Source organism: Magnolia sinica, chromosome 17, assembly GCF_029962835.1.
Source record: "Magnolia sinica isolate HGM2019 chromosome 17, MsV1, whole genome shotgun sequence".
Taxonomy (NCBI): Eukaryota; Viridiplantae; Streptophyta; class Magnoliopsida; order Magnoliales; family Magnoliaceae; genus Magnolia; species Magnolia sinica.
In genome coordinates this window covers 43406529-43426820 of record NC_080589.1, presented here as the reverse complement: position 1 = coordinate 43426820, position 20292 = coordinate 43406529, and the positions used below count along the sequence as shown (strand labels likewise).

At 38.7% G+C, this 20292-nt stretch overlaps 1 protein-coding gene across 1 annotated transcript in view; it reads right to left on the bottom strand.

The window, feature by feature from the left end:
* The window catches only part of LOC131231897 (AP2-like ethylene-responsive transcription factor At2g41710), a 55817-nt gene that overhangs the window by 16513 nt on the left and 19012 nt on the right, over positions 1 to 20292 (bottom strand). Inside the window, exons 2-5 of the mRNA XM_058228253.1 lie at positions 17239 to 17321; positions 15746 to 15834; positions 13176 to 13249; positions 12994 to 13044 (exon numbers count right to left, since the gene is read on the bottom strand). Coding sequence (XP_058084236.1) covers positions 12994 to 13044; positions 13176 to 13249; positions 15746 to 15834; positions 17239 to 17321 — 297 coding nt within the window. The remainder of the gene's footprint in view (positions 1 to 12993; positions 13045 to 13175; positions 13250 to 15745; positions 15835 to 17238; positions 17322 to 20292) is intronic.

The following is a 20292-nucleotide window of genomic DNA, read 5'->3' as shown; positions in this document are numbered from 1 at the left end:
CAAGTCTATCTTGGAAAAATATTGTGCACCCTGCAACTGATCGAACTAGTCATCAATACGGGGAAGCGGGTATCGGTTCTTGATGGTGACTCTGTTGAGCTCATGATAATCTACACAGAGTAGCAACAAACCATCCTTCTTCTTCACAAACAATACCGGGGCTCCCCAAGGCGAACTGCTGGGACGAATGAAACCTAACTCCCGGAGCTCATCCAACTGCTCCTACAGTTCCCTCAACTCCAACGGTGCCATCCGGTAGGGGGCCTTCAAGATAGGCTCTGTACCGGGTACCAAATCAATCTAGAACTCCACCTGCCAACGCGGTGGCAAACCCGAGATCTCCTGGAACACATCCGGGTACTCACAAACAACTGGCAGCTGCTCAATACTCTCTGCCACAGAATCCTCAATGACTAAAGCCAAGAAACTAGATAACGGCTCTCCTCTGGGCTCAGCGACGAACTAGAATACTGGCAAGCCTGGAATGTGAAACGTAACCATCCTCGCGGCAGTCTAAGACAGCATGATACTCCGCAAGCCAGTCCATACCCAGAATCACATCAAATCCTGCCATCATCATCACGAACAGATCTGCAGGGAGGAACATCTCGCCCACTAATACCGGGCAAGAACGACAGCAACAGGTCGGCACAATAGACTTCCCCATGGGAGTCGAAACGGTCAAGGCCTCAGACACTACCTCCGACGGAATACCGGTCGATCGGCAAAATTGCTCGGCCACAAAAGAATGGGAAGCGCCAGAATCAAACAAAACATGAGCAACGCAAGCAAAACAAGAAGAATACCCTCAATGACTCCACCGGTCGATGACTGCGGGTCCTGGCCTGGCGCCTGCTGTGCAGAATAAAAAAGGCCCTGAGCTGGTAGGGGAAGCAAACTGGAAGACTGAGGGTCCTGAGTCTGAGCTTGCTGAGCTGCTATACATAATGGACCCAAGGACCGGACATACGGATATCCTCTCTGCTGGTGCTACGGCTGCTACTATCTCTGCGGCTGCTGTCTCTGTTGCTGTTGTCTCTACTGAGGAGGTCTACCTGGCTGCCTCTACTGCTGAGGAGGAGCCCTAGGAGCGGCGGGTGGAAGCTATGTTCTCTGTTGCTGCTAAGGAGGACAAGGAGGGGGCAACTGCGGTGGCCTCTGCCACTGAATGGGGAGAGGGCACTCACGCCTCCGATGCCCGGCCTGTCCACAGCCGAAGCATACACCAAAAAAGGGGCCGGAAGATGAAGCGGCTGACGGTGCTGATGATGAGGAAGAAACTACTATCTGAACCGCGGGCTGCCGAAACCCTGATCTGCCCCTCCATCTCTGCTGATGGAGCTGCCTAGAACTGCCGGCTGGCGCTCTCCTCTTCCGGTCTCCACCGGAACTCTGCTCTCTCAACCTCTAGGTCAAAGCCCAGTCCTCCTCATAAACCAGTGCCCGATGAACGACGTGGTCGAATGTCTCCAAACAATGCCCTACCACACGACTACGAAGGGCAAGACGCAACCCAGTCATAAAACAACGGGCCCTCATCTTCTCATCGCTGGTGAGATGATGAGCAAATCTAGACAAAGCCAAGAAATGGGCCTCATACTGAGATACAGTCATATCACCCTGCACTAGGGTCTCAAACTCGATAGCCCGCTAGATCTGAACATGCTCGAGGAAGAATTTCTAGTCGAAACGGACCACGACCTCCTCCCATGTCCAAACGAACTGAGGCCCGACCATCCTAGATATGGATGACCACCAGTGACGGGCCTCCCTTTTTCCCTTGATTTGATGAGCATAGGCCCACTCCTTGGGTGATCCAAAAGGGGACAGCAATCTATAATTGTTCTGCAACATTGCTGTCCATAAATTGTATGAATTATTAAAAATACTTCCACTGCTCCAAAAAGTGTAAAATTTTGTCGAGAGGTGGCCCACCCATGATAGGACCCACCTACAAAATCTTGGGGCAATGGATGCCTGTACTGACCATGGTGGTGGCTGGACCGGCACACGATAATATGGTGTCCAGATCAGTCCGATTTTCAGGATAGATTGATTTATTTAAATGAATTAAAATATTTCTAGACGTCTAAAAATTCTGAAATTTTGTGGAAGTGTGGTCAACTCGTGTTAGGACCCACCTACCAAATTTCAAGGCCAATGGACCCCTATGCACACCGTGGCGAGGGCCAAACTGGCCCACCACGTTGGGACGTCCAAGTCTGTCCGATTTTCTAGACAGACTGTTTTGTTTAAATTAATTAAAATACTTACGAATATCCAAAAATTCTGAAATTTTGTGGGGGTGTGGCCCACACATGGAAGTTTCACCCTACAAAATTTCAAACCCAACGGACATTTAAGCTAGCCATGGTGCGGCCGGGAGTGGCCGCTAGGCAGGGACGCCCAGGCTGGGGCGTCCAGCCTGCTTCGTGGGCCCACCTTGATGTGTTGTATATCCCACCACCCATCCACATGGGGTCCTTAGGGGATTGATCATCCTCCTTTTTTTGGTATTCAATTGGGGCCCATTGGGTGGATTTTTGGGCCAGATACCCCAGGCCCATAGGGCTGCCTACACATGGGACATCCCTGCCTTAGGCTACTGCTAGGCCTACATTCCAACGGCCTGGCCCATTTGATATATGTGTTGCATATCCTCTCTCATCTGGTCGGGCCCACAGTGATGTGTGTGGGCCATCAAGAATTAATTATACTAAGAAATACTTCTATTGTTCAACTCCAACCAACCCAGAAATTTGGGTGGGCTGGAATTTGGCATTGAGCCCAATAATTGTTACCTATAGATGTTCTTTTGGGGCAATATGGCCCACTAGATTTGAGGAGGATTTAAGTCGGTATCTTACCATCTTAATTATATATATATATATATATATATATATATATATATATATATATATATATATATATATATATATATATATATATTTGGGCTTAATTAGTGTATGATTAAAGGCCCATCCCAAATGGGATTCTTCTTAGGCTAGTCTCTTAGTTAAGTATGGGCCTTATAGCCTTGGTTGGGCTAGAACTTTTGATAGGCCCATTGAACCCTTGTGTCCTATATTTACCATGTCATTGTGATGGGTCATATGGGCCAAATACTCAAGTAGTTGGGCCCTTATTTGCCCACTATAATAAATCCATACTTGGGCCAAGATGTGAGGCCCAACTTACTTGTGTTAAAAATATAAGGATTTCCCATATGTTGGGATAATGGGCTGCCCATTAGGCCCACCACAATAAGTGAACCCATGACCCTTATGGTTGGGCCCTAACCTTGCTTAAGGGCCCACCAGGTTGCCTTTGTTTTGGGCTTAGTGTATGGCCCACTAGGCCATGGATTGATTGTGCCTTGGACCTTTCTTTGCATACGTAGCAGGCTACCTTTTGGGACCCAGTTGAGGTTGTATGTCCTCCTTGATGGCCCTAAGGTAGGCCCATAGAGGCCTTTATAGGTGGTTGAAGGCCCGCCTTGGGCCTGGCTAGGACCGTTCCTCCTTAGGATTTTGACTCTCTTAGTTTGTGGGCCATCCCAAAGTACTGGGCTCTCACTAGAGGATTTTTCTTCTCCTTAAAACACCTGTCTATGTTCCTAAACCTTAACCCTCCTTAGGACAGAGGAATACATTCTACAGGTAGCACACGTACATTGTTGTGACCCATCTGCATTATCTGTATGAATTGATTGCATTGTATGGTGGTCATTAAGGGATGGAGTTTCTCCCCTTGTGCACATTGAGTGCCTGAAACTTGTGCATGATCTGCGTGTGCGACTCATGCATTGGCATCACATTTCATGATGATACCGCCCTTGCTTCATCAGGGCCTTGCCTCCACAGGGACATTTGTGGATGGCCATATGTGTGGACACCGGAAATATTACTTAAGAATACCGGGTGCATAGGATGCCTATGGGTGAAATTCTCAAAACTTCCATGGTACTAAGGATCTGCTCCAACGCCGTGACCGGGTGGAATATATGAGCGCACGAGGGCCTTATACCGTTAGGCCGCGACTCCCACTGTCGTGTAGTCGGTTGGATAGGGGTGTGGCCTTACCTGCCTGGTGTGAGGAGGCATTGCTAGGCTGAGTCTGACCAGCTCATAAATGGGTCCACTACCGTCAGGCCTTGCTGGTGATTGGCTGTCCACAGGTGGGTAGTGAGGTCCCTTACGCTCGTTTGACTGTGCGGGGTCCGTAGAATGGCAGTCATTCAGTAGTGTAATGGACCCCGGTGATTTCCTTATGATTGAAAATATACTTGACATATGGTTTGGTTATGAGCACTGGCATTACTTGCATCACATTAGCATTGGCTGTGTAAGCCCCTTCATGCATTGCCTTAGTATGGCTCCCAGTACTCATTGCATGGTATTCATGATAAGCCTTGGTAAGGATAGTGATATTCTCATTGAGCATGTTCTTTCCTCGTACTTCCTGTTATTCTTCTGTGCACCATTGACACACACTTTCACCACCCTCTAAGCTTCTATAAGCTTATGCACGATTGATGCATGCAGGAAACTCTAGGCAAGCGTCGTAGCAGCAGAGCGTGGAGTAAAGTTAAGCAGTGAGGACTCCAGTGCTACTGATTTCTCCCTTTTCTTATTACCTTATGTATGTTCTTTTGAACCTGATGTAAACTTGTAAAAGTTCAAATTCTTAGTGGATTTTGTGATGTGTGCCCCTTGTTATTCTCAGATGTACTTGTTGTGATCTTGGGTATGCTCATATTGGAAAATGATTATACTATTATGGAAATCCTCCTTGTAGGATCCCAGGACCGGAACCTGCCTCAGGAGCCGAAAATGGAGTACTACAGAGGCTGTTGTGGCTAGAACCGGCCATCGGGTTCCTTGTGAGTCTGGTTACTGAGTCTGGGGCGTGACATCATTCTCAACCATTTTCCATATACCAACTGCCAAGCTCAAGCACCAACCCTAATCTCTAACCGAACAAACATATCAACAAGTCAATGCTCCACTTAACAAGTTCTCACCACACCAATACGCCACAACCTAGTAGCCCATTCATTACAAGTCTACAAGAATGTATCTACAATTGATAGTTCACTTTGCGAAAACACCAAAAAAAAAAGAGAAAATGTGCTATAAACTAATTAACTAAATGCATGAACTCACAAAGCAACTAAACTTCAATTAAAAAACAACAAAATAAATACAATGATAACATCTAACTATAATAAAATTTTAAAAACAACATAAAATTACCAAAAAAAAAAAAAAAGATGAAAAACAAATAGCAAAAATGAATGTATTCATCTACCATTTGGTCCATATGTCCATTTTCCCGAATTGATTTTTGAATATATATATATATATATATATATATATATATATATATATATATATATATATATATATATATAAAGTTGAAAATGATCATAAATACATTAAAAAAAAAAAAAAAATTACGACTCATAGATGGTAGATCTCAAATAACATAAATCTAGGTTCAAACAACAAGAATTTTTTATTTCTCCGAACTAATTTTTGAAAAAATAATCTTTTTTGACAATTTTCAAAAAATAGCCGAAAATACATTTAAAAATATTGTAAATCACATATAGGATGGTAGATCCAAGTTCAAAGAATATAAATCTAAGTTTAAGCAACATAAAATTATCATTTTCCTAAACCTATTTAAAAAATAAGAACATTTTGAAAATAGAAGCGGACGAAAGTACGTTAAAAATAAAACTAAAACATATAAAATGCAGATCTATGTTCAAAGAAGATAGATATGTTGTGTACATATGTTTCCAATGGGTCCAGCCCAGAGTTCTAATTATCTCTGATATTATCGAAATATCTCCTATATTATCTTTATCTCAAGCTCAGCGATACCGATAACACTGGTAGCGATACTGATAATGCTGGTAGTATCAGAAAATCCAAGTATTAGCAATATATCGCTAAGTATCGCCAACGTATCAATATCGCTAATATAATTGCCAATATTTTCAACTTTGTAAATTCTAGGTGCCACTTGTATTGCCAATGCATCAATATCGCTAATGTATCGCCAATATTTTCAACTATGAATATTCTAGGTAATGCTTGTATCATAAGTGTATTGACAATATTTTAATAATGTCGCCGACGTATTGATATCATCAAATTTTTGTTTATTAGAAAAAAATTTATTTCAACTTTTTTTTTCATGGGCACAGGGTTGTATATAGTGTTCAATTTGTTATTGATAATATTGATAATATCATATAGCAACACGCGCAATATCGAGATCACAATCTTTCATTTCCTTTCCAATTATTGATGATTGCATGGTGAAATATCATATGTTGTTGATATTCTGCAATATCAATAGATGTTTGAATGGAAGGTTGGATGGTTAAATAGGCCGGATGGGATGGTTGGACTGATTTCTTACAACAGCACATGCTTTTAAGGCCCCATTAAATGGAAACTTGTTATGTATGCATTCTTTTTGAAATTTTTTTTATTTATAAATATACAAATATGTACATTTTAACATCTCCTTAAGTTTCGCTGAAAATTCAATCGTTTTTCCCATGTTTCCCCACATTTCCGGTTATCAGCGATATCGATATTGTTTCGGTATCCCTAGCCAGCGAAACTTGTAGCGATACCGATACTTCAAACACTGGTCCAGCCCCATGAGCCATGGGCTCCACCCCTTAGCGGAATGAAAAGAAAGAAAAGGGGTTGTTTTGCCCTAGGAGTCATGCAAGAGAGATGTATTGAGAGAAAACCGGAAAGGGGAGAAAGAAGAGAAGAAAATGGAGTCCCTTAGCGCTAAAGCTAGTGTTCAAGAGGAGATTCTTGAAGTTTTTTCTTGCTCTCTCCACAGATTTGATCCTCATAGAAGCATGATCTCTTTGAGGTTGATTTTCTTTCTTTGAAAAGGATTTCTTGTGGTGAAAGGGTTGGATTACTTGAAGTAACAAAGAAGTAATTTGTACTGGGTTTTTTCCCTTCATATCTTTTAAGTTTCGGGCAAAAGACTTGAGAAGAACATTGTAACTCTCTTATTTCATGTGAATTTATCTCAGATTTGCCTTGTGATTTTTCCCTTCACCTTAAAGGGTTTTCCAAGTAAATCTTGCATTGTGGTTTGGGCTTGTTCTATTTTGTAGCATTGTTTTGGATCTGCGATGCATGTGTGGATATCATATTTCCATTTGATTCACACATTGACGGGAAGTTTATCAATTCCCTACAAGATATGTGTGTGTGTGTGTGTGTGTGTGTGTGTGTGTGTGTTCAAACAACATAAATTTATAATTCCCCCAAAGAAATTATGGAAAAATAAAAATAAAAACATGCCTAAAAATGGCAAAAAAATGGCTTAAAAAATACACAAATAATTAAAATCCAGCATTGAATAGTAGGTCTATGTTTTTTTTTTTAAAAAAAAAAAAAAATTTTAAAGATTTACCCAGATCTATCATTTGATTCATCCACTATACTTATTTTGAAAAATAAAATTTTCAAAAAATGCCTCAAAAATGGCCAAAAATACAAAAAAAAAAAAAAAAAAAAAAAAAAAAGTTGTAAAAAAGATTATTTAAGCAACACCATGTGCAGGAATCAATAAATCTGTAGTATTAACATTGCCTTCAATCATAAAGGTATAATTAGCAAGATAATTATATCTCGGCAATGGATAAACACTATGGAAAGCTAACGAGTCATACGTCTGTGGAAATGTGAGTAATTATAAGAGACAACAAGTATTGCAAGAAAGTCTAGAAGTTATGAAAGTAATAGAACTTTTGATAACGTTCTTCGAGTTATAGAAACTGACAAATATGCCAACAATAAGCTTTTTTTTTTATGAGGCTATGGATAGAGCAAAGTTGTTTATTCGACGCGATTGTAAACACCACAATGATTACTAGAAAATAATAGATAAGCATTGGAAAAAAAAAATTATGATGATCTACACACAACAGTTAAAAAAAGTTACGATTATTTAGCTAAATAGCAATTTATAGTTCTTACTCTTTAGTTTGTACTTACAGTTATGATTTATGAGTTACTTTTGTTATCAGTCCTACCATGAGATTTTGATATATTCTCTTCTTTAGTGGTTGTAGTTCTTAAACCCTATTCCGATACACACCTGAATATCATGAAGATAATGAAATTATTGCCGATTTGGAAAATGTTATCAAGAGGTCAAAATCAAACATTAATCCGCAAGTTGATGCCATTAACAATAATTTAACCAATATTTAGAATTAAGGTTTCAAATTTCAAATTCATTATGTCAGATTTCAAACAACGTGAGGTTGCGATTAAAAATTGTGAAGATATTAAGAGGGTAGATTAATAACTAAATGCAGTATTATCCAATATATTTGGATCACATTTTCGTTAAAGATGACCCTCTTTTCCCTTGGCTCAAACAAAGGAAAAAAGACAGAGACATAGCCAACGGTGAGGAGCTAGACTTTCTGGATCTTGTCACGTAAACAACTCAGCCTCCAAGTCGTCCAGAGCCACTTATTGAAGATGTTGATGAAGGATGTAGTAGGAGTGTGTGGCCTAGTTTGGGCGTTGTAGCAATTGAAGTAGTGGAGATGATGATGATCGTAGTGGTAGTATTGGTGGTCATGGACATGTATTGCTGCCAGTGAGAGTGGGACGGTAGTTGTTAGCACCTATCCTTATCCACATGACATTGAACCTAGCCCAAGCCACTCCAATTAAGACCATAGAAAGAGCATGGTTACGATGACAAGCCAGATGATTTGAAGAGCATAGTCCAAGAGATTATGGTGATGGTGGGAGTGGTCAAATGACACATGCTTTTGATGATGATGAGTACCAACACATCATGAAGCCTACGCGTATATTAGATCTTACAATCTCCATGGCCAAACTCAGTGGTACCACACCCATACGGTCAATACATGGATTATTCGCAACAATCACCACCACAACCACCATAAAGTGCTAAGACATTGTTATACATTCAGCTATCCTCCTCAATAATGTCAATATGGATATTGGAAAATACTACAACGATGATGATGCTAAGGCGCCCTAACAATACTTTGGTATTGATAAGGTAAAACACTTGGACTTGGTCTTTGACACATGATAATATGTGTTTTACAATTATGATTTGATAGTCCAATAGTTGATAGATAATGGTATTAATAATAGAGAATCTTACAAATTACTACTTCATTAATATCGTATTTACATCCTAGTACCTTTCTTTAGAAGTATTCAATAAGCTACCCATTAATTAAGAAAGTATCACTCAAGTACCTTCCGTTAGATTTCTTAACGGAAGCCTGGGTTGGGTCGTGTGAGTGAGGAGTCGGTTGCTCGGGTGGGGGCCCACCATGGTGTTTATGTGAAATCCACATGACCACCAAGTGTGTCACCCCATGTTAAGCCCAATGCCCAAAAATCAGCCCCATCCATGATTCAAGTCGATTATAAGATTAGAAACAATGCATAGGGCAACAGTCACCCTTCAAAATGTTTCCCTTAGTGTGCCTCACTTGAATCACGGATGGGTCTGATTTTTGGGTCCCATGCCTAAATTTTGGTGTGACATCTAATGGTTGGAATGGATTTCATATAATCATCACAGTTGGCCCTATAAAAATCAAGGGGGGAACGTCTCTCTCCCAACTGTTTCCTTTGGTGTGGCCCAACTGAATAACGGGTCAACTTCATTTTTTTACACTGGGCCTAATATGGGATTACACATCTAATGATTGGAGTGGATTTCACATACACATCATGGTCAGGGTTTTCAGTATCTTACGAAATCACTGATATATCCCATAATAGATCTGTCATCCCAGCTGGGTGATATGAAACCCAACTTTAATATCCACTTTTCATGGTATCATGTAATATATCACACAATATTGCGATATATTGTGGATATCAGCATATCGTGTAGTATATCCACACTCCCCCTTCATAAATTCTTAATGTATCATGCAATATATCAATACCAAGTGCAAAATCAAAAGGGATAAAAGGAAACCGGCACTATTGTCTGGAAAATCCTCAAAATTAACCAAAAAATACATTTTTTTTTAACTTCTTTCTAGTAAGGTGATTTCGACTAGTCCACTCTAGTTTGTTGGAAGAAAATCTTTGAAATTTCTCTGAAATCACGATCAGAAGCTTCTTGGGGCCGGATTCTAAAGGTATTTTTTAGTTTTCATTTGTTCTTTTTTTTTTCATTTTTATATGCAGTAAATAGTGTCAAATGGTATGAAATCCATGATTTTTCACGTTTTACATGAAAAATTATGGATTTGGATCTTCAATTTCAAGATTTGGGGGAGATGGGCCGAGTTGTGGAAAATTGGGAAAAAAAAATCAAAATTTCGCTAATTTTTCCCAAATCGGTTGCAATCTTAGTGCCCAAACACGAAATCAAACATGTATATAACTTGATCTACACATTCTTGGCAATTTGGGAATTTTTCAAGAAAAAAAAATAATTAAAAAATATTTTTTTTTAAAATCAACAAGTATATTTCTAGTTTTCTACTTCTTTCGCTTTTGAATGTAATGTTTTTGTTTCCATATAGTCTTCTTACATTTATAAATTTTATGAATTGACTTTGAATATAGTTCTACCAGTTTAGTTAGACAGCATATATATTAGGATTTAGGACCCTATACAAAGGAAGCCCATTATGTGCACTTGTTTTTATGATTTTTTTTTTAAGTGTGTATTGGTGTCTTGGTGTCTTTTTTTAAGTGTCTTGGTGTTTTTATGATTTTTTTTTAAGTGTGTATTGGTGTCTTTTTTAACAATCCCCCTAGAGTTTCAGTGAAAAATTCAACGAATTTCCCAATGTTTCCCGACAATAGCGATAAATTACGCAACACAACCGATATATCCCGTGCGGTATTAGATATGTATCCATATTCGAAGGGTGTGACATGTTATGTGAGAACGATACGAAAAACATTGATCACGGTGGACCCCTTTAAAAATCAATGGTGGGTGCCCCTCTCCCAACTATTCCGAATTTAAGCTAATATTAGGGAAAAAAAAATTAAAAGAAAGGTTACAAGATGCCCACCCTTTTTTTTTACAGGGTCCACCGTAATGTTATGAAATCCACTCCAACCATTAGACGTGTAATCCCACGTTGGAACAAGGGCAAAAAACAAAAATCAGGCTGACATGTGATTTAGGTGGGCCACATTGCCCACGCCAAAGGAAACAATTGAAAGAGATGTCTACCCTTGATTTTTACAAAGACCATCGTCATGCTTATATGAAATCCACTCCAACTATTAGACACCACACCAAAATTTAGGCGCAAATCCCAAAAATCAAGCACATTTGTTATTCATGTTGGCCACACCAAGGTAAACAGTTTGGAGGGTGACCATTGTGTTGCACCATTTCCAATCATGTGGTCCATCTAAATCACCGATGGGGCTGATTTTAAGGCCTTAGGCCTAACATTGGGTGACACGTCTGGTGATTGGGGGGATTTCACATTAACATCATAGTGGGGCCCACCCGCACAGCCAAACCATGGCATATAAAAATGGTTACAAAACAGTTGTAACTGTTACACGTTACAGGGCCAAAATGGTCGTTACAGCCTTTACAGAAAAAAAAAAAAAAAAAAAAAAAACTGCCCATAACGGCCCCATAACAATCCGTAACGAACTAGTAATGGTCCCGAAATAGTTTTTTTTCAAAAAAAATTTAAAAAATTTAAATGTCGTAACAGCCGTTACAGGAGTCGACATTATGGCCTATATCATAACGGTAACAACAGTGGCCATTACAACCACCATTACCGTTATGGAACACCTTGAACCAAACCCTTGCACAACTGACTCGCAACTTCCATTAGGAAATCTAACGGAAGGTACTCAAGGGATAATTATTAAGTAATTGCGTAGCTTATTGAAAACCTTTTTTAAAAAGGTACAAGGATGTAAATAACATATTACTGAGGTAGTATTTTGTAAAATTCCTTTAATAATATATTACATCAATTTATGACATACATCAACAATTTATAGCCAAAAGACTCAACATCACAACTTATAACAGGTTAACCCAATAGACAACATTATTACAAGAGAATGGTCCAATACACATTAAATACATATTCAAACCACAAAAAAAAAAAAAAAAAAAAAAAGATGGATTCTTGGATATCTCATTTTTTCTTTTTCTTTTTTTTTTTTTCTAATATATTTTCTGTATTTTTTGGCTCAAGGGGAAAAAAAGTTAGATATGGGCCGATACTGATACACGACGGCGTATTGTATCAAATTTTTGCCAGATTCATATGCCCGCTGATGGCAATTTTCAAAACCATGGTCCCATTAGATCAACAACTAGGATCATTCAACTGTGGGGCCCAATTGCCAGAACTTGGGCTATAGATACTAACATCCTAGCATTGGAGTTCGTATAATTCCTCTCAACGTGGATCATACGAGGGGGGAACTTAGCACTACTCAAAAGGAGTGGTGGGTGTGTGGCCGTAGTAGTTCTCTAGTGGCTAACAAGAAAATTGGTGGAAGTAGCAGACTTGTGATGGTGGGTGTGTGGTTTTTAAAGTGATCTAGTGGCTTATGAGAGAATTAGTTTATGTTGTGATCTTGTACTCTGAAGGGTGGTCGTACAGTTATGCTACTACAAAGGTTTTCCACAGCTTCTAAAGAAGCACATACATGCCAGTGATGAGCGTTAGATTTTCAGGAAGTCTCAGAACCAACAGCCCAGAGTCACATCATGGAATAATGTGCATGGAAATGATATTATGATCAACAGGCTGTTGAAAAGAAAGGTTATGTAACACATTCATGTGCATGGAAAAGGTACCAACCAACAAATCGTTGAAAAATAAAAAATTGCATTGCACTTAGTAGGTCCTCTAGAATAACAACAACAACATTAGCACAAAGTTGCATAGAAACAGTATCTCTATGCAAAACATACCTGGAAATTCCACGATATTTGGAGAACCCTCTTGAGAAACCACTACTTTTTCTGCAATATTTTACTGTTTATTTGTAAGAAACAAAAATTATCCAATTCTGGTCCTCTCTTGAGACCATCTGCAACTCTAGGAGAGAGCAATGCTCCAATTGTGGCCATATTCACACATGGAAAATGCATACCTTCTGAGAGATGCGAGGTAGTCTTCTCTTGAGACCATTCTCATCTCTTCAAGATCTCTTGAATAATCACTAACCTGCATTAGTTCCACACCAGTTATAATATATGCATGAAGTCGTATATGATCCAATCTTCACAAACTCATAAACTGAAATGCCAACAAAGAGACGAAACTGTCTCTTTGGTTTAAAAACCACAAAAGAATGGGCTGTTTTGTAGATGCCTAAAAATGAGTTGATCGCATTTTAGTTGATCCTAATCAATGTTTTAAATATTGATGATATCGGCCGATATATCCCACAATATATCTTGTAAGTTGTATCCCACCTGTGCGATACGAAACGCACAGGTAGTGCCCGATATATCCCACATGTTCGATCCAGTGAGCATTTTCAATTTCCAATCCCTTTTTTTGTTGAAATTATGTTAAATTAGTGTCAAATTGTTACAAATTCATTGGTTCTTCATGTTTTGCATGGTAAGTCATGAAGTTGGAGCTTTGATTTTGATATCCATTGGTTCTTCATGTTTTTCTCAAAATTTTACTTCAACCAGCTGTCAATTGAGACTAGTTTCAAAGTATTTAGGAGTATTTGATGAAATGATCATCACATACACTCTTAAGTTCAAAATTTGAGTTAGGAGGTCCAATTTGGGGAAAATTGGAGAAATTTTGAAATTTCCCCAATCTCTCAAATTGCTTGCATTGTTGCACTCCAAACATGAAATCAAGCATTTATGAGGGCTGACTACTAATTTGTTTAAGTCCTTGTCAATTTTTGGAAAATAAAATCATTTTTAATTAAAAATTAATATAAAAAATATTAATTTTTTTTCGAAATTTTCCTTCAATTGTCAATGAAGAATAATTTCGAAGTATTTAGGAGTGTCTGATGAAATGATCATCACATACATTTTAAATGTTATACATTCAATTTGAATATAGTTGCATTAGTTCAGTCAGACAGCACATTGCTTAGGACCCTATACAAAGGAAACTGTTATGTGCACTTCTTTTTTGAGATGCTATACTATGATTTCAATCCGAAGAGCATTTTCAATTTCTGATCCTTTTTTTTTGTTGAATTTTTGTTAAATCAGTGTCAATTTGTTACAAATCCATTGGTTCTTCATGTTTTGCATGAAAAAACATGGAGTTTAAGCTTTGATTTTGATATCCATTGGTTCTTCATGTTCTCCATGTTTTTTTCAAAATTTTCCTTCAATCAGCCGTCAATTGATACTAATTTCATAGTGTTTAGGAGTATTCAATGAAGTGATCATTGCGTACACTCTAATTTCAAAATTTGAGTGTGTGGTCTAATTTGGAAAATTTTGGGGAAAATTCAAAATTTTCCCAATTTCTCTGAAATTGCTTGCAATGTTGCACTCCAAAATGAAATCAAGCATGTATGAGGACTGATCTACTGATTTGTTACGTCCTTGTCAATTTTCGAAAAATAAATATCATTTTTAATTAAAAATATTTTTTAAAAAAAATTCAAAATTTTCCTTTAACTAACCGTCAATTGAGACTAATTTCGAAATATTTGGGAGTGTTTGATGAAATGATCATCATATATACTCTAAATGTTATGCATTCAATTTGAATAACAACACATAGCTTTGGACCCTATACAAAGGAAACCTATTATGTGCACCTCTTTTTTGAGACGTCATGATTTAAAAGTGTGTATTAAGGTCTTGTTTAACAATTCCTTAAGTTTCATTGAAAAATTCAACCATTTTCTCAATGTTTCCCCATGTCTCCCAAAAAGTGCGATAAATTCCTCGATACAAACAATATATCCCATGCGATAACCGATACGTATTTGTGTCCCAAGGGTGTAATATGTAACGCGATACCAATATTTCGAACATTGGTTCAATCAAACAACACATTGCTTAGGACCTTATACAAAGGAAACCTATTATGTGCACTTCTTTTTTGAGATGTTATATTATGATTTAAAAGAGTGGATATTAAGGTCTTTTTAACAATCCTTGAAATTTCATTGAAAAATTCAACCATTTTCCCAATATTTCCCCATGTTTCTCAAAAAATGCGATAAATTACCTGATACAAACGATATGTACCATGCGATAACCAATATGTATCTGTATCCTAAGGGTGCAATACGTAATGCGATACCAATATTTCGAACACTAATCCTAATTATGTATTAGAGGATACATTTCTTTTTGGTAAGGATTAAAAAAAAATCTTAATAAAAAAACCGTCCATGATCTCTAATACATAATTATGATAAACTAAAATGAGATGAACTCGTTTTGAGGCATCTGCCAAACAGGTCCTAAGTGTTAAAGAAAGAGATAATCAGCACATTAACGTAGTGGAGAGAAATTCAAATTCCATACTTGGCAACTTATCATTAGGATGTTTTGATGGGGTTGGTTGAAATTCAAGCGGTCAGCACAAAGTTCTGGTACAGTTTTAAAGGGAACAGTGTCTAACATAAATGATTTGTGATTTAATTGTCTTAACAGAAACACTCCTAACAGTGCCATAGAGTTGCGGAAACAATAAACTGTATGTGTGGGTTGATCTCACAGGAAAATTAATGAGCGTCCCAGGGCCCCAGTATTTTAGAGCAGCAAGATCGTATGCTCTAGCTGCAGCCTCCTCATCATCATATGCACCTATAGCACATCATTGTCATAACCAAAAAAAAAAAAAAATCAATAGAAGATTTTCTGCAGCATTATTCCATAGGAATGAAGGAACTTGATTATCAAAATTCAGTGACTTACCTAGGTAAACTGTAGAAATAGATTGTATCAACCATTTTCCATGCAAATAATAAAATAGAGTGTTAGATACCAGAGGAGAAGCAAAATAAAGTTCAATTCAACATCAGATATCAGTGATCCATTTACCTCAGCATGTACTATGTAAAGAGAGAGATACATGTGCGACCCTCTCTCTCCATATTCAAGTTCGAAACCAGAATACCATAGAAATTAATGAAATTATTTTTATGAAATACAAATGCTAATAACAAAAAGAAGCTATGGAAACTCTCTCTCTCTCTCTCTCTCTCTCTCTCTCTCTCTCTCTCTCTCTCTCTCTCTCTCTCTCTACATTTTCAAGTTTGAAACCAGAATACCATAGAAATTAATGAAATTAATTTATGAAATATAAATGCTAGTAACAGAAAGAAGCTATGGAAAGCAGAGTAGAGATGATTGGAGTTTTTGTGTGTGTGTGTGTGTGTGTGTGTGTGTCGTCCCAAACAACTGAACACGTGTGGGTGTGGCTCACCTGATAATCCAAATTGTACAAATGGTTGGCAACATACGGATAGGAGATGCCCTCAAAATCTTCCACATATGGCCCACATTTAATATGGATATTTGTTACAGAATTGTACATTCTCATCGGATGGCTACAATAATCTGATAGCTGAGATATTGGGGGATGAACCCATCTCATGATGGAATCAACCAGATGAATGGCTTAGGCAGCTTTCTGACAGGTGGGTCCACCAGTACCATTTTTGGGTCCAACATAAATATGCCATTTGTCTTCATCAAGAATCATATAATATGGTTAGAAAGGGATGAGATAACCTCGAGCTATTCAAATTAGCATTTTTAGTGATATTCAATAAAAGGAAATGGCATTATTTGATGGGACCTGGAAAAGGTGCATGTGTAGCCCACCTTTCGATAATCTAAGCTATTTATCAGTTGGCCATATCATGGAGGAAAGAAAATAAAAGATATTGGTCTAAGCCCCAGTATCTTCCTTATGAAATGATCCTAGCCACCTGATTGGTGGCTAGCAAATTATTGGATGATTAGGAACATCCAGTTGAGAGATTTTCTGAGGCATCTCCCAGACACTATCTGGCCAAGTATACGAATGGCTTGCATGCATCCCCAGTAGATAGCGCCGCACATATTTTGTCAGGCAGAGAAAAATTGCTTGATCTGACATTGTATATTCTATCCCAATATTGCCACGTCTACATTCCCAGCTAGATGCCAAATGAGATCCATAAAAATGCTTTACTTCCACTGCCAAAAGATCAATAAATGTACCTTGCTTTCCCTTCTTATTTTGGTTTTGGTTCCATGTACTTTTGTCCCAAAGATGAGCTTCATAGCGTCCAGTCCATCTATGCCTATTATTTTTTATACAACAAGAACTTCAAATCTAAATGTTGACCAGAAATAGAATGAAAAACTCAGCAATGAGAGCAGATAAGCAGTTGCAGAGATCAAACATAATTCTATAGTAGATTTTATATATATATATATATATATATATATATATATATATAGAGTAAGGTAAGACACAACCATGACTACAAATTATGCCTGTGATCCTAAGGCTCAGTGGTAGACTCACAAGAGTTTCAACATGAGGTTGTGGGTTCGAGCACCATTTGTGGTGTGAGTGGGCGGGCATGTGAGTGCATGTGAAAAAAAAAAAAAAAAAGATTATGCATTATAGTCATTCCCATGAACCAATGTCGGGGAAACAAAACAGTATATAGCATCAGAAGGAACCAAGTCATAACACCATGCTGAGTTAAATATGCAAATTAGCCAAATAATCATTTAGGCAATGGCATACCAAATCACAACACAAAAATTCACTGAAAGTGAAGTATGCAATTAGCTAGGAGAAAACTGGCAGGGATAAAAATGATCAAATAACAAGAGCGAAGAAATAAATAAAAACAAAACATAGAAATGACAAGGTGATGATGATGCGGACACAGGTGCATTCAAGGTGTACCAACGAAGAAAGCGTCAACCACAAGTGTCGTCCTTGTGGGTAGACGAATATTGAGGAGCTGAAGACCTTTCACATGTGATTGGATATATAGAAGACCCCACTTAGGGAAGACACATGTGAAGGAAGATTGGAGAAAGAAGACCGAGCGCCCAAACTTTCCCATACTTATGTTATTTGCGCGTTTTTTGACTTAGTTAGGGGTCTTTTAGTAATCTTATATCTTTATTTGCTTATCCTAGGGGTATTTTAGTAATTTTATGTCTTTATTTGCTTATTTAAGTGGGGTAAAGCCCTAAACTCGAATTTCAACTATTGATTAATGAAAAGCAAACCCTTTGGTTGCCTCCTTCCTCTCTTCTCTCTAATGCTGTTTCTTCTCTCCCCTTGATCTTCTTCTTCTAATTTCTTCTTGTGCCCCTCCAACTTCTTCAAGGTAATAATTTTCTTCCTTCTATTTTTCAGTTTTGGCTAATCCTTCTTCGATCAAAATCTTGAGAACCGATCTAAACCCTAAATCCCCAAATTCTCAAATTCCTAATCCGAGAAACTTCTTGGTTCTTCGGACTAGTGATCTTCATTGATCGATTGGGTGTGACCATGCAAGATCGGGAGGTCTCATCCCTCGCCGGATCCAACCCAAGTAGTAATTGAATTCCATAACCCATGGTTGTAGTGATGGCCCGCTCCATTGCATGTTTCCTTTATGATTTTCTCAGTTATGATGATTGCTGTTATAATTTTAGATCATTTATTCCTTTTATTTCCGCTGTTTAATTGTGTCCACGAGCATGCATCATAATTAGGGTTGTCCTGCGTCAAATTTGGTATCAAAGCCTAGGCTTGCATGGTTTTTGTCTAGATCGAGTTATCAAATTAGGATTTTGATTTTTAGGTTTAACTTAGGAAAGTTCCAGGTTTAGAAAGTTTTCAATTTTAGAAACTTTCCAATTTTAGAAAGTTCCTAATCTGGAAAATTTTCATATTTGAGTTGTTTCCTGTTTCAACTTAATTGTGTCAGTTCATAGTAGTTTTGCATTCATCGCATTCATCTTGAAAGTCATAACACCTAGTAGTCTAGTTAGGTAGAGTTTGGTTCAAGTCTTCATTGTATGCCGACGAGAAGAGGTAGAGGTTTCGGACTTCAACCTACCATGAATAACGAGCAGTTATCTGAGCAACTTGCTCAATTGATACAAAAGATAACCGCCCTAGAAGTGGGTCAAAAGCGTGAGTTTGCCCGCCTTGAGAACCAAATTACCACTACCATGACTAAGGTGGAGCAACTAGAGGCGTCCCAAAAGGAAAACCCCGTTGTAGGGGAAGATGCGCACTCCCAAGTGGAAGGAATTATTGAAGAACGCGCTGCCACAAGCGGTGGTAGCGATGATAGAGATCGTGGTAACGGTCGTGGTGTGGTGCGAGAGGCACGAGCCACATGTGGTCATCAAGACCGCTATGATCCAGATGAGCGTGCGATGAAGAGTGTGAGAGTTGAGGCTCCGAGTTTTGATGGGCGCTTGGATCCCACGACGTTCCTTGACTGGGTTGCTGACATGGACCACTACTTTGAGTGGTATGGCATGTCGAAAAACCGTCAAATGCGGTTTGCTAAGATGAAGCTTGTGGGTCAAGCCAAGCTCTTCTGGACCGACACCGAGCGTAGGATAGAGAGAGTTGGTAGAGCCCCTATCATACATTGGTATGAGATGAAAGAGAAGTTGAAGGAGAAGTACCTTCCTCTCTCATACCGTCAGAAGCTCATTGACCAATGGCAATCCTTACGCCAAGGGTCAATGTCTGCCGCTGACTACATCGCTAAATTTGAAGAGTATGTGATGCGATGTGATATCCGAGAAGACCCTCTAGTAACGCTCTCGCGTTTCAAGACGGGCCTTTGTGCGGATCTTCAGCGCGAGCTTATTACTCGGCCCTTAACGGACTTAGATGAAGCATATCAAGTCGTGCAGGAGTTAGAGCAATATCTGAAGGCTCCTGTCGTTCGTCGTTTTGAGTTCCGAGACTTCAGTGCTAGATCTAGTTCCCAAGGAACTAGACCTAATATTGGTAGTCAACCTAGGGCACAGGCAACCATTCTGTCTAGGCCTAGGGAGGACAAGGGCAAAGGGGTTCTTGGTGCCAGTCCTAGTAACATGAGCCAAGTGAGGTGCTATGAGTGTGGCAACCTTGGCCACATGTCTAATCAGTGTCCTACGAAGAGCCGTGGGAGAGCCTTAGTTATAGGCGAGCCCCACGAGGGTGGAGATGACCAGGGTGATTATGAAGTTGAAGAGTATCACCCTGAAGGAGGACTTACTGATGAAGAAGTGGATGGAGAAGCAACGCTTGCAGTA